Below are 15,764 nucleotides of genomic sequence, written 5' to 3'. Positions count from 1 at the left end.
ACCACATCCCTTACCAGCTGTCACTCATTTAGCAACCCTTTAAAGCACTGCTGTTCAGTGAGCTCAGTGCTCAGTTATTAAAGAGCTATCTTTGGGTTAAGTCCTGTGTATGAATCTTGGTTACCTGAACTTTCTTCCTTGTTTCCCGTTTATGAACTATTGCTGCCTGCCCTGACCTCTTGCTTGTTACACCGTTTATGAATCTTTGCTGCAGGTCCTGACCTCGAAATGTTTGATCTTGCTTTTGAATTTTCCTTGTGTGCCACACACTCCTGTGTTATCTAGCAGTTGTGCTAGCTATACTCCTCTACTGGGCTCCTATTCTTAATCAATCCTGACAATCAGAAAATGGTTGTTTCCTCTTAATGTTCAGCACTGGTACAATTCTAAAGAATACATTTGCAAGGCTGTTAATAATTGTTGTCACTTTGATGGCTGTCTCTTCTGAGGTGGTTTTTAGCAGGAAAGTACCAGGCAGCAGTGTCTGGTAATCAGTTTTTCCGCCTTATCTACATGTCCCACCCATTCACGGTGATCTTGTGAACTTCACAGTTTGGGTATTACATCCCACATGTGATGGCTCTTGGACTATCGTATAAAAGAAAACAAAATTTATGTTTACCTTTATAAATTAATTTTGTTCATGGTGGTGAAAGTTCAAGAGACCTGCATATTTTTATATTCAGTTGGTGGCGATTCTAATTTGTACTTCATTTACCCTGATTTACTTTTTCCTGCTTTTCATTTTTCTCTCCTTTTCTTGTCTATACGTTAGCCTGAGGTAAACAAATAAGTGAGATGGATTAAATGCTCTTGGCATTTTTTGGTCTTTAATCCCATATGTGATTGCTCATGGACTCTCAACACCATGAGAAAATTAATTTATCGGGTAAGCATACATTTTTGTTTTTCTTTTTTTTGTGTCAAAATGCACAAAACACTTAAAGGGACACGCAGTTTTAAATAACTTTTTTTCATTATCTTTTGTTGAAAAGTATGCCTAAGCTGCTAATTTGTGACTGTACATATATATGTACAGTGTCCTCTTATCATTGGCTTTCAGCTAGTTACTAGTAGTATAAGTAGTATATTACTGATCCTTCATCAAAGGATACCAAAAGAGAATTAACCAAATAAGATAATAGAAGTGAATTGGAAAGTTGTTATAAAATTGTATAATCTATCTAAATCAAGAAATAGAAATTTTGGGTTTCATGTTCCTTTTAAAACTATACTAGAAAAAATGTATGCATAAAAAATAGATGTTTTATACATTGAAATCAAAGTATTAGCAGCAGTATTAAAGGGACACTCAATTCAAAATAACCTTTTATGATTCAGATAGAACATGCAGTTTTAAGACTCTTTCCAATTTTACTTCCATTATCAAATTTTGCACAATCTTTTTATGTACACACTTTCTGGGGAACAAGATCCTACTGAACATGTGCACAGGGTATATGAATACTAGTCTGTGATTGGCTGATGTTTGTCACATGATACAGTGGCCGGAAAATGGGAGAAAAAATACATTTGTCCGAAAAAAAATCTACTGCTTATTTGAAATTCAGAGTTAGTGTTATTGTCATTAATTATGCACTTGTTAATTATGTAATTCTACTGCATTGAATGGTCCTTTTAAGTGTGCTCCCTGCTATATTCACTCTGGGCAGCAAAATTTTCCTTTCTAACTAACGCTATTGCTTTCTATGGGAGACATCTTGCAATTCACATGGATAGTGTTTTTTATTTTTTTATTTTTTATTTTTATTTTTTAAATATAGCGTTCCTTGAGGGCAACCTCTGCGACTATCAACGTGGTTTTCCATGTCTGATCTGGCAAATGTTAAATAATCTAGCCTTTGGATACTTGGTTTCTGTGTGATGAATTAATAACTTTATTTGTAACGTCTTAATTTAGTGTACCTACTGAACAATCAGTTCACACAAGACAGGTAGAAACACAGTGATAGAAGGATTAGAACCCAGCTCTCTAAAAAACTTACAATCATATATGTTATATATTTGTGAGGTACCTTTTTTTATCTTCTGCTTTTAGTCAACAAGAGAGTCTGCAAAAACCACCTGTCAAGTGACCTAATATTCCATGCAATATCTGCCGTATTCCCAGAGAGGGGATTCCCAGAAGAGGTGAAGGAAAGGTATGGATTTCAAGCACATTCAACACCTTTTAAGGTCCTAGCACAAATACACCCCTTTATGAAAATTTTAATTAAGCCTTACTACTATGTATTTAATACTTACACTATGTAACAAATTCCTATAAAATGTTTCCTTTAATCATGTTCCCACAATAGCTGACATTGCTTTGTCAAAATAATTGTCCACCTTTTCAGGACATACACACCCATACATTCGTGTTGCACTTTTTGATATATGAGTTGCATGTTAGCCGCCTCTTTTATTGCAAGGTACAAGGAGCTGACGGAAGCATCAGATCCCAATGCTTTGCCACCCCAATGCACTCCCAACATTGACGGGCCCTGTGCTAAATCTGTACAGCGGGAACAGTCCCTGCACTCCTTCCACACACTGTTCTGCCGCCGCTGCTTCAAATACGACTGTTTCCTTCACCGTAAGTGGGTTGATATCAGACAGCTGTGGGGAGGAGGCAGAGGATTATTGCAGTATTTGTTAGCCTTCTGTGAAGGTCATCTTGCTAAATTGTCCGTAAAGAAGTTTGATTTTGAAGCCAATGGGAATTTGAAATAATGGCTTAGATTTAATATGGATGTGAGAAAAATTTTTTTCCAAATAAATTAAATAAAAACAATATTTAAGAAGCATCTCAATTTGTATGTGTGCATATGTGTATATATATATATATATATATATTTTTATATATATATATATATATATATATATATATATTTTTTTTTTGTTATGCTTGTAGATGTTGATGACTTCCTTGCATGTATATAAAGGAAATCTTGTCTACGAGTTATGTTGAAATTGTGCTTCTACAAAAAATGTAAAGGATTTTTTTTTTTTTATCTTGAATTTATGCTTCAGTTAAAACTTTTTCGTGCCAAAACTCAATGATTTATATCCGAAATTCTATGGAGTCTATAGAAAAGAGAGATTTCAACCAAGGCAGTTAACATGAAACAAAGATGTATATCTGTATACATACATGTGTTGCAAATTCTTTTTAATGTAAGTATGTTTTTCTTTCTTGCAGCTTTTCATGCAAGTCCTAATGTATGTAGGAGGAGGAGCCAAGAAATTAAAATTGAGACGGAGCCTTGTGGAAGTCACTGTTTTTTGTTGTTGGTATGTTCTACAACTGATGCATGCGATCAAGAAAATAAAAATACATATTCATTAAGTAGTATAATATGATCTATATTATATTAATAAAAATGGTTAATTTAATATTTTTTAAATTACTTAAACCTGTAATGTTTTTTTGACCTAAACTGTGGCATATAAAGAGAGAGATCAGATATAAAAATATATAGGCCTTGAATACAACTAAAGCATAACATTTGTTAGCACTGGTGGTGCACCAACATCACTGGAGTGTAATCCATAATGCTTCGATATTTTTTTTACTCTCATATTGCAAGTGGAGAGTAAAATGTTAGCTCCTGAGTGAAAGCCTAGGGTGCTCTAACATCTGAATGTCGGATTGCACAGATGAGCTAAATCCTTTACATAATAGTCTTCTATGGGGACGCTGAGAAACTCACATAGGCTATCGCCCTAATGCTTTCCAGAAGGTGTGCTAACCTGAAGATGAAATAGTGGAGTTATTCACAAAGGTTTAAATTATGCTTTCTCTTGTTAAGTGTATCCAGTCCACGGATCATCCATTACTTATGGGATATTCTCCTTCCCAGGAAGTTGCAAGAGGATCACCCACAGCAGAGCTGCTATATAGCTCCTCCCCTAACTGTCATATCCAGTCATTCTCTTGCAAGCCTCAACCAAGATGGAGGTCGTAAGAGGAGTGTGGTGTTTTATACTTAGTTTATTCTTCAATCAAAAGTTTGTTATTTTTAAATGGTGCCGGAGTGTACTGTTTATCTCAGGCAGTATTTAGAAGAAGAATCTGCCTGCGTTTTCTATGATCTTAGCAGAAGTAACTAAGATCCATGGCTGTTCTCACATATTCTGAGGAGTGAGGTAACTTCAGAGAGGGAATGGCGTGCAGGTTTTCCTGCAATAAGGTATGTGCAGTTAATATTTTTCTAGGGATGGAATTTGCTAGAAAATGCTGCTGATACCTAACTAATGTAAGTAAAGCCTTAAATGCAGTGAGAGCTACTGGTATCAGGCTTATTAATAGAGATACATACTCTTATAAAAATGTAATATAAAACGTTTGCTAGCATGTTTAATCGTTTTTATATGTATTTGGTGATAAAACTTATTGGGGCCTAGTTTTTTTCCAAATGGCTGGCTTGAATTTGGCCTAGAAACAGTTTCCTTAGGCTTTCCACTGTTGTAATATGAGTGGGAGGGGCCTATTTTGCCATTTTTTTTGCACAGCAAAAATTACAGACACAGACATCCAGCTTCTTCCTGCATGATCCAGAACATCTCTGGAGGGCTCAAAAGGCTTCAAAGTCGTTTTTGAGGGAGGTAAAAAGCCACAGTAGAGCTGTGGCAGTTGTTGTGACTGAAGAAAAAAGAAAAAAAAACGTTTTTGTCTTTTATTATTTTTTGGGTATTAAGGGGTTAATCATCCATTTGCAAGTGGTTACAATGCTCTGCTAACTTGTTACATACACTGTAAAAATTTCGTTAGTGTAACTGCCTTTTTTCACTGTTATTTCAAATTTTGACAAAATTTGTGTTTCTTAAAGGTGCAGTAACGTTTTTTATATTGCTTGTAAACTTGTTTAAAGTGTTTTCCAAGCTTGCTAGTAACATTGCTAGTCTGTTTAAACATGTCTGACACAGAGGAAACTACTTGTTCATTATGTTTGAAAGCCATGGTGGAGCCCCATAGGAGAATGTGTACTAAATGTATTGATTTCACCTTAAACAGTAAAGATCAGTCTTTAACTATAAAAGAAATATCACCAGAAGATTCTAACGAGGGGGAAGTTATGCCGACTAACTCTCCCCACGTGTCAAACCCTTCGCCTCCCGCTCAGGGGATGCACGCTAATATGGCGCCAAGTACATCAGGGACGCCCATAGCGATTACCTTGCAGGACATGGCTGCAATCATGAATAATACCCTGTCAGAGGTATTATCCAGGTTGCCTGAATTAAGAGGCAAGCGCGATTGCTCTGGGGTTAGGAGAAATACACTGCACGCAGATGCTGTAAGGGCCATGTCTGATACTACGTCACAATATGCAGATCATGAGGACGGAGAGCTTCAGTCTGTGGGTGACATCTCTGATTCGGGGAATCCTGATTCAGAGATTTCTAATTTTAAATTTAAGCTTGAGAACCTCCGTGTGTTGCTTGTGGAGGTATTAGCTGCTCTGAATGACTGTAACACAGTTGCAGTACCAGAGAAATTGTGTAGGCTGGATAAATACTATGCGGTACCGGTGTGTACTGATGTTTTTCCTATACCTAAAAGGCTTACAGAAATTATTAGCAAGAAGTGGGATAGACCGGGTGTGCCTTTTTCCCCACCTCCTATATTTAGAAAAATGTTTCCAATAGACGCCACTACACGGGACTTATGGCAGACGGTCCCTAAGGTGGAGGGAGCAGTTTCTACTTTAGCAAAGCGTACTACTATCCCGGTTGAGGACAGTTGTGCTTTTTCAGATCCAATGGATAAAAAATTGGAGGGTTACCTTAAGAAAATGTTTATTCAACAAGGTTTTATTTTACAGCCCCTTGCATGCATTGCGCCTGTCACGGCCGCGGTGGCATTCTGGTTTGAGGCCCTGGAAGAGGCCATCCATACAGCTCCATTGACTGAAATTATTGACAAGCTTAGAACACTTAAGCTAGCTAACTCATTTGTTTCTGATGCCATTGTTCATTTGACTAAACTAACGGCTAAGAATTCCGGATTCGCCATCCAAGCGCGTAGGGCGCTATGGCTTAAATCCTGGTCAGCTGACGTGACTTCAAAGTCTAAATTACTCAACATTCCTTTCAAGGGGCAGACCTTATTCGGGCCTGGTTTGAAGGAAATAATTGCTGAGATTACTGGAGGTAAGGGTCACACCCTTCCTCAGGACAGGGCCAAAGCAAAGGCCAAACAGTCTAATTTTCGTGCCTTTCGAAATTTCAAGGCAGGTGCAGCATCAACTTCCTCCGCTTCAAAACAAGAGGGAACTTTTGCTCAATCTAAGCAGGCCTGGAAACCTAACCAGTCCTGGAACAAAGGCAAGCAGGCCTGAAAGCCTGCTGCTGCCTCTAAGACAGCATGAAGGAACGGCCCCCTATCCGGCGACGGATCTAGTAGGGGGCAGACTTTCTCTCTTCGCCCAGGCGTGGGCAAGAGATGTTCAGGATCCCTGGGCGTTGGAGATCATATCTCAGGGATATCTTCTGGACTTCAAAGCTTCCCCTCCACAAGGGAGATTTCATCTTTCAAGGCTATCTGCAAATCAGATAAAGAAAGAGGCATTCCTACGCTGTGTGCAAGACCTCCTAGTTATGGGAGTGATCCATCCAGTTCCCCGGACGGAACAAGGACAGGGTTTTTATTCGAATCTGTTTGTGGTTCCCAAAAAAGAGGGAACCTTCAGACCAATTTTGGATCTAAAGATCTTAAACAAATTCCTCAGAGTTCCATCTTTCAAAATGGAAACTATTCGGACCATCCTACCCATGATCCAAGAAGGTCAGTACATGACCACAGTGGACTTAAAGGATGCCTACCTTCACATACCGATTCACAAAGATCATCATCGGTTTCTAAGGTTTGCCTTTCTAGACAGGCATTACCAATTTGTAGCTCTTCCCTTCGGGTTGGCTACAGCCCCGAGAATCTTTACAAAGGTTCTGGGCTCACTTCTGGCGGTTCTAAGACCGCGAGGCATAGCGGTGGCTCCGTGTCTAGACATCATCCAAATCTAATTTCTCTGAGACTGACTGCATGGAGATTGAACGCTTGATTCTATCAAAGCGTGGCTTCTCCGAGTCAGTCATTGATACTTTAATACAGGCACGAAAGCCTGTTACCAGGAAAATCTACCACAAGATATGGAGTAAATATCTTTATTGGTGTGAATCCAAGAATTACTCATGGAGTAAGGTTAGGATTCCTAGAATATTGTCTTTTCTCCAAGAGGGCTTGGACAAAGGATTATCAGCTAGTTCCTTAAAGGGACAGATTTCTGCTCTGTCTATTCTTTTGCACAAGCGTCTGGCAGAGGTTCCAGATGTCCAGGGATTTTGCCAGGCTTTGGTTAGAATTAAGCCTGTGTTTAAACCTGTTGCTCCCCCGTGGAGCTTAAACTTGGTTCTTAAAGTTCTTCAAGGAGTTCCGTTGGAACCCCTTCATTCCATTGATATTAAACTTTTATCTTGGAAAGTTCTGTTTTTGATGGCTATTTCCTCGGCTCGGAGAGTCTCTGAGCTATCTGTCTTACAATGTGATTCTCCTTATCTGATTTTTCATGCAGATAAGGTAGTCCTGCGTACCAAACCTGGGTTTTTACCTAAGGTGGTTTCTAACAAGAATATCAATCAAGAGATTGTTGTTCCATCATTGTGTCCTAATCCTTCTTCAAAGAAGGAACGTCTTTTACATAATCTGGACGTAGTCCGTGCCTTGAAGTTTTACTTACAAGCTACTAAAGATTTTCGTCAAACATCTACCCTGTTTGTCGTTTACTCTGGACAGAGGAGAGGTCAAAAAGCTTCAGCAACCTCTCTTTCCTTTTGGCTTCGGAGCATAATACGCCTAGCCTATGAGACTGCTGGACAGCAGCCCCCTGAAAGGATTACAGCTCATTCTACTAGAGCTGTGGCTTCCACCTGGGCCTTTAAAAATGAGGCCTCTGTTGAACAGATTTGCAAGGCCGCGACTTGGTCTTCGCTTCACACTTTTTCTAAATTTTACAAATTTGATACTTTTGCTTCTTTGGAGGCTGTTTTTGGGAGAAAGGTTCTTCAGGCAGTGGTTCCGCTTAATCCTGCCTTGTCCCTCCCATCATCCGTGTACTTTAGCTTTGGTATTGGTATCCCATAAGTAATGGATGATCCGTGGACTGGATACACTTAACAAGAGAAAACATAATTTATGCTTACCTGATAAATTTATTTCTCTTGTAGTGTATCCAGTCCACGGCCCGCCCTGTCCTTTTAAGGCAGGTCTAAATTTTAATTAAACTACAGTCACCACTGCACCCTATGGTTTCTCCTTTCTCTGTTTGTTTTCGGTCGAATGACTGGATATGACAGTTAGGGGAGGAGCTATATAGCAGCTCTGCTGCGGGTGATCCTCTTGCAACTTCCTGTTGGGAAGGAGAATATCCCATAAGTAATGGATGATCCGTGGACTGGATACACTACAAGAGAAATAAATTTATCAGGTAAGCATAAATTATGTTTTTATACATATACAGGTAGCCCTCAGTTTATGCCGGGGTTAGGTTCCAGAAGGAATGGTTGTAAATTGAAACCCAGTTTATAATGTAAGTCAATGGGAAGTGAGGGAGTTATGTCAATTTTGAGAGGGGCCTGGAACCTAAGTAACCTATAATACATTATTTAAGCTTTGAAATGAAGACTATAAATGCTAAACAACATTATAAACAGTATCAAATATTCACACAACACAGAATATATTATCAAACTAAGTTTAATGAACAAAAACATTTTTCTACCTGCATTTTTCTGCAAACAAAGCAGTAAGCTCTCTGCATTGAAACAGTAGCATACACTGTTGGCTAATATCCGGTCTGCAGATATTCTATGCATTCCAGGCTGGACTGATTTTTAGGCACCCTGACCTTCAAGCAGCCGGGCAGGAAGATGTAAAGTTTCCCTCATGGCTGCTAGATCTTATTCCTTTGAAAGCTGCTCCATTATCCATAGCTCAGGTCTGTGGTCTGTGTACAGTGATTCATTTCAGACCTGTTAAGCTTGCATATCTTTGCTGTAACATAAGCGGATAGCTCCACCTACTGGCCTGTCCTTATTTTAATCAATGCTTCTCAGTGCTTTTCAATAGCAGTTACATGACTGGGGGGAAAAGGGCGTTATTTTGAAACGGCGCAAATTGAACCGACGCAAACCGAGGGCCACCTGTATATCTAATATCTATCAAAATAAATGTTTAAACAGTGATTTAAATATTATATAATACGGTGTTAACCTGGAAAGGGCTCACACCTTTGAGCTCTTTCCAGTCTAACACATTGTTATAAACTAAATCACAGGGCTCGGCAAACCCAGGCAACAGGGAGCCACTAGTGCATTGAAATTAGATTCTGGCACACTGGTTTAGAGTCCCCAAGACATCTATGGTTCCCTCCCTCTTATATATAGCAATCACAATGATCAAAGGACTTTGCAATCTCCACTGCAAATAACTTTAATTTGATGTTTTAGTGAGGAACCTCTCCTTTAACGTCACATTAAAGTTGTTTGCTGTGGATAGTGCAGAGTCCTTTAATCACTGTGACTGCTATACTTTATATTCTCATAAACTCCAATGAATATCAAAGGGATAAACAAATTTGTCAAGCCCTGCTGTATATATTATGATATCAGATCCTTTAATTTCAAACTATATTTGGACATAGTGCTAAAATAAGTTAGCTCATGTAGCAGCACAGATCAGAGGTGTAACTAGAAACCTCAGGGCCCTGGTGCAAGAATCCATGAAGAGCCTCCAAAATGCTCTCTCTCTCCCCCCCCCCCCTCTTTTGCGCCCCCCCCCCCCTCTTTTGCTCTCTATATCCCCCCCTTTTGCTCACTCTCTCCCCCCTCTTTTGCTCTCTCTCGGCCACGGCCACTCCCGCCTGGCCACGCCAACATCCTGTCCTCTCCCGTCGGTCATGCCCCCATCATGCACGCTCCCGCCTGGTCAAGCCCCCTCTTCATGCCGTCCGGCCATGCCTCAATCACACCACACCCCCCACCACGGCTGCTTCGGCCCACTATCTCTGCTGCTCAAGGCCAGGTATTTTTGTCCCCACGCAGTCTCTACTGCGCATGACTACATCTGACAAACATACCTGGCCTTTTATTATATAGAATATGCTCTTATTTACTCATCAAACTCTCTAAATATTATTTAATTAACTGTTAAGTTAATGAAAAAGAGGTTTCTTATTTGAGGTCAAAAAGTGGTCAGCTTTATTTCATGATACCTTCCATTATAAGTTTTATCTATTTGTTTGAGGTCCAAGAGAAATCTCAGGAGTATCCTAGAATGTTTATATTTGAATAGGCATGTTATATATCTGCTGTAATTTAACATTGCTCTTTGTTTCTTTAATATTATTATCTACTTGAATTATTTCTATTGTATATTCCTTGTGTGCAGTAGTGGACCTACGCAACAGAGGGCCCTGGTGCAAGATTTTTGGGGGCTCACCAAAGATAATTCAATAAAAAGCAAAAGTAATAAAATACGTTCTGCTCAATATAATGATTTTAAGGATAGATAGATAGATAGATAGATATATTGATAGATGGACCTTTAACTTGCACCAATAAAACCTTCCCTGCATTAAGATTGTACACATTCTGCATACGCTTATGTATACTTTGGCTTTTATGGGCCCCCTCCAGCTCTTGGCCACTGGTGCAACTGCACCTGCTGCACTAATGGTTGTTCCTGCTTGTGTGCCTTGGATCCAAATCTCAGTAAAAAAAAAAAATATTACTTAACCCCTTTAGGACCTTTAATGGGGATCGCATTACTAAAAAGAGCGGTTCCCTTGCCAGCGGTGATACTGCATTTTTCTTCTTAAAACGGGGAGAGTCCACAGCTGCATTCATTACGTTTTGGAAATACAGAACCTGGCCACCAGGAGGAGGTAAAGACACCCCAGCCAAAGGCTTAAATACCTCCCCCACTTCCGTCATCCCCCAGTCATTCTTTGCCTTTCGTCACAGGAGGTTGGCAGAGAAGTGTCGGAAGATTACGGAGTAGTCTCTTATGGAGGGTAGTACTCTTCGAGATGGGACGGGAGTTTTAAGTAGTCCTATCAGCCTCTCAATGAGAGCATGGATGAAGTTAGAGTCCGGAGATGCAGGGAGAGACTTTCTGCGAAACCATCCCGACTCATATTAACAGCTCCATAAGCAATCAGCGTTGACGAATTTCGCCGGCTGCTTTCTTCACTCGAGTCCATGTCAGAAGCAACGCTACTGTCTGTCAAACTTGAAGGACCGTGTTACTGTTCCACGGCATAGATTCCGGTAAGATCGTTCATTTTCCTTTCGTTGTGGGAATGTAATGTAAATTATAGAAGACAGGGTCTCAGTGGGACTCCTTTATCTTTATTTAATCAAGGGTTAATATCTCCTGAGGGGGGTTATTGAGCAGTGGGGGAATTTAATCATGTTTGTTATGTGATTCTGTCTGCTTATGTGTGGAAATGTTGGGGCTCATGGCTATTACGGAACATACAATTTTTTTAGAGCTACGCAGTTCTTGTGGACTGACGCGCTTTTCTTTGGCCTACATGCTGCACCTTGTGACTGGGCGTGGTCACGTTTTCGTTCTCCATTTCTGTATTCGTGGCCTAGTGTTGGTGGAGAGGATCTGTTTCTCTACTTGTCTGGGTCATAGGAGGTGGTGATTGCCCCAGCCATTGGGGGTGTAAGGTGCCAGTTGCTTTTGTCCATAATTTAATAAGTCAAGCTATAGAGGATTCTTATTGTTCAGAGAAGAATTTCTCTGATTCAGATTCTGTTACTTGTGTAGATTGTGGGGAGGCCAGGGTAATCCAGCCCAATCAATTATGTTCCATATGCCGTAATAGAGTGCTCTCTTCCCCCTCTGGGGTGAGGCTAGAGACCACTGAGCCATCCGCCTCTGAGTATTCTGTGTCCCATGAGGTGCGTTCCCTAGAACATTCTGTTCCTACACAGGCAGTTGTCCTGAATACCGTAACCCCTTCTCCGGAAGGAAGTTTATTTCCACCAGAGATTACTGCACGGTTCCGCATGGCCATATCTTTGGCGTTGGCGCACTTACATCTTCCTAATTGCAAGCGAAGAGTTCATCCGTGTCCCCTTCACCTGGGGGTGTCAGGTGCGATTATATTGGATCTTTCCTCTGGGGAAGCGGTTTCCTCTGAGGCTTCAGGGGTACAGCTTTCAGGGTCGGGGCCTTCAGATGCCCCGCCACAGGTGGATTTTGCATTTAGATTCAGACTTGGCGCGCCTGCGTGTACTGCTGCGGCATGTGTTGGCGGCTTTGGAGGATTCCAGTTCAGATTAGTTAACGGATCCTTAGGCTTCTGAATCAGATGGCGAACAGTGCTAGACGATGGAGGGATGAGATTATACTCCTGGTCGTCTCTTGGTTTGTGTGTCTAATCCCAGTTCTGAGCTCCTGAGGATTAGGATATCTGACAGGCTGGTCATGTTAGTGTTTCCATTCCTCTTTGGCGTTCACCTGCGGTTGCGGCCTACTTTCTTTTGATCCGGTTAGGATGTGTTTTATTTCTTTATTTTGGAGCTTGTGGCTGTTGTAGATTTTCCTTTATAGGGAAATTCCTTTTTCTCTGGGATTTTGATGCTAGCGATTTTATGGTCGTGATAGCTGAAACTTCCGGTGGAAGTCAAAAGAAAGAAATTTATTTTAAGACAATGTTTAAGCCTCAGAGCTTATTTTTCTGTCGTTTGTCTTTCTGTTTGTTTAGTCTAGCCCTGCTAGGGTTTAGAACTCTTTTAGCGTTTGAACAGTTCGATTGTACCCTGGTCAGCAGGCTGGTCCTGGTTGGGTACTAGTTCACTCTGTTCTTTTGAGGTTATATCAGACATTTTGTATCCTTAACAGGCTCTTCCTGTTTGGGTAATAAGTCTTGTTACGAGGTTATTTTTCTTGTTTCTACAAGTTATAGGAGGCCCTTCTAGCCTAGATATCAGGCTGGTCCTACGTTATTTCATCTTGGTGGGGCGTCAGAAGTTGGTCGTACTTGATACTAAGTGTTTTGTCCCTGCATAGCTTACGTGGTTTGCTGGGATTATGAATTCTGCTATGGCAGTATATTTGTAGTTCCTGAGGTCCTTGGACAGGAGCTAGAGTCCTCCCTTCAGAGGGGGGAGCATCTGATGACTGCATGGAGATCTCCAGTACCTGGTGTAGGGGGTGATTATTCCCTCCTATTGGTACTCGTGGATTGGATTGTCCGATTTTCAGATCTCTTTCGCCAGTGTTTCTCTCCTCTATTTTGAGAATTGCTATGCTTTTTGCTTCCCCTTGCCTTTTGGGGTAGGACGTTCGGTCATCTGGTTGCGGAGACTAGGTTCTTATGGACCGTTTTTGTCCTTGCAGTATCCCCTTTTTGATCCTATATACTTGGGGATCTGGGGGATTGTTCTGAAGTCTCTCTTGCCATCAACTGATAGGAGTTTTAGGATGCTCGTTCATTCGTTAATTCCTTGAGCTGTAGGCTTTCTGAGGGTTGATCCAGACTGGATCTTTAGAGCCTGTCTTATTCTCTCAATTATGGAGTTCTGATCTCTTTTGGGTCCTTACTTTGTCTTCTGACTTTGTGGGTGTTATCTTAGAGGCATTTTAGGGCTGATTGGACAGCCACTGGGATACATTATGTTCTAGATCCATGGGGGTATGGTATGCATCAACTTGGTCGCCATGATACCATTCTTACAGGGCAATAATAATTGACTACAATGTTTACTGATTATTAGTGATTCGTTGCTTTGGCAGGCCTATACTGCTCCAGTATTGCACTAGATAGGATATATGTGTTGAGGTCAATCCTCTCCATTGACTCTATTTTTAATCTAAGTTTTACATTTATCTACACCAGTAGTTTGTGTTACTTTTTATTATTATCCTATTAAATGTTTAATTGTTTAAAAGTTTTAATTACATACTCGTCTAGGACAGCCTCAACTGTTATTCTTTCTAATATAGCCCTCTGTGAGTGCTCAATTACTGTCACCCCCTTTTCGATCTACATATGTTTGTAACTTTTTTGTTTTGCAAGGTTTTTGGTCTTGATCCGGCATCTGGTTTTGGGGGTACGTTTTTTTAACCTAGTCCTTGTCTTTGACTTGGCATTTTGGTTACTCTGTCTTCAAGATTTTAATTGTCTTGAATTTGTCTGCTTTCAGTAGCAGGCTTGTTTTCCCGGTCCTGGGGAAATCTCCTTGTTCCTATTGTTGTGGTTCTTTTTCTCTCTTCTGGAGAGATGGAGAAAGTTTTTCCTGGTAATTTCTTTACTTTAATATTCCTGGGTTTCTTTGTTTTCCTTCTATTTGGAAGGATCTGGTCTACTGCGCCTATCTATCTGGCTCCTCCTGAGGTAGTTTTCCTCATCTGACTCTAGGAGTTCACTGGGTCGAGGGTTTCTCTTGTCTGCAGTGTACCCTCCCTTCGGGTTTCTGAGGGGTAATGAGGATAGGTATCCTGGATCCCAAGTTAGTCTATCTGGGTGTCGGTACCTCCTTCCAGCTTCTTTTACTTAGGAACTCGTGGTTGGAGATTCATTATCTGATCTCTGGCCTTATCGATGCTGGCATTCTTTTAATCGCTATTGTCCTTTGGGACATTGACAGTCGCTTCTCTGGTAGGAGTGTTCGATCGGAGTAGTGGTCTGGAATTCTGACTGCTCTGTTTGAGCATCGACCACGTATCTTGTCTCCCGAAGGATCCTTACTTAGGTTGGGAGGCCTTGCACTTTGTTCGGGAACCTTCCCTTAGTGGGTAGTTGGTTCTTCCTTATTGGTTAGGGTGTTGTCCTCCCTTTCCCCGTTTTTTAGTAGGGGGCAGTTGGTCCGCCCTGCTTTCTGAGTTTTTTCTTTTGTTCCTTTCCAGGAATGTCCTGGTGCAAGTTTGCTAGCTACTCGGTTGGTTAGTTACTATGGTTTTGACGTTTAGTCTGACTGCCTATCCGATGGAAGCCTGCGGCTTTTGTTTGTGGCATAAACGGATGTTACTATTCTGTTCCTGGAATATTCTTCCTTATTGGTTAGGGTGTTGTCCTCCCTTTCCCCGTTTTTTAGTAGGGGGCAGTTGGTCCGCCCTGCTTTCTGAGTTTTTTCTTTTGTTCCTTTCCAGGAATTTCCTGGTGCAAGATTGCTAGCTACTCGGTTGGTTAGTTACTATGGTTTGACGTTTAGTCTGACTGCCTATCCGATGGAAGCCTGCGGCTTTTGTTTGTGGCATAAACGGATGTTACTATTCCATTCCTGTTCTGCTCCAAGGGTTCCTTTTTTCTGACCTACAGGTGTTCAGTTTCGCTGGGCTAGTTAGTTATTTATGGTAAAGTAGTCTTGTTCTACCTTTTAGAGTATTCTCTACGGGACTTTGTCCTTTTGCAGCCTGGTAGCCGCTCTTTTTCCAGTTATGCTAGGGGCTTCTCTCTCTGTTTTGTCCTTGAATCTTCGGGGATTGTTTTTGGAGGTTCTTTCGGACCTTCTTATCTGATTCTTCCCTTCTTTTATTTAGGAGTGGATGTGGTGTGGGAGTTTGTCATTTCCCTTATTTGTGTGCTTCTAGAGAGTGGGACTTTTGTGTCCTCAGAGGTTTTTGTGCTCAGTGGAGTCCAGAATTTAGAGTGGTCTCTAACTGGGATCCTTATGGTTCTAATTGATGGGCAGTTACCTTGTCCTCTTTCCATATTTTTGTTTTTCCTGCTTCTGTTGGAGTAGTTTTT

The 15,764-nt window shown here is 41.0% G+C and overlaps 1 protein-coding gene across 6 annotated transcripts in view; it reads left to right on the top strand.

The window, feature by feature from the left end:
* The window catches only part of EZH1 (enhancer of zeste 1 polycomb repressive complex 2 subunit), a 485,968-nt gene that overhangs the window by 227,213 nt on the left and 242,991 nt on the right, over positions 1–15,764 (top strand). For all 6 annotated transcript variants that reach the window (XM_053699400.1, XM_053699426.1, XM_053699407.1 and 3 more), the window contains 3 exons: positions 2,060–2,162; positions 2,433–2,596; positions 3,203–3,294. In XM_053699400.1, coding sequence (XP_053555375.1) covers positions 2,060–2,162; positions 2,433–2,596; positions 3,203–3,294 — 359 coding nt within the window. The remainder of the gene's footprint in view (positions 1–2,059; positions 2,163–2,432; positions 2,597–3,202; positions 3,295–15,764) is intronic.

The sequence above is a fragment of the Bombina bombina genome, chromosome 1 (genome assembly GCF_027579735.1).
Source record: "Bombina bombina isolate aBomBom1 chromosome 1, aBomBom1.pri, whole genome shotgun sequence".
In the NCBI taxonomy this organism is placed as follows: domain Eukaryota; kingdom Metazoa; phylum Chordata; class Amphibia; order Anura; family Bombinatoridae; genus Bombina; species Bombina bombina.
The sequence above is the reverse complement of the archived record's forward strand: the minus strand, read 5'-3'. Positions and strand labels throughout refer to the sequence as shown.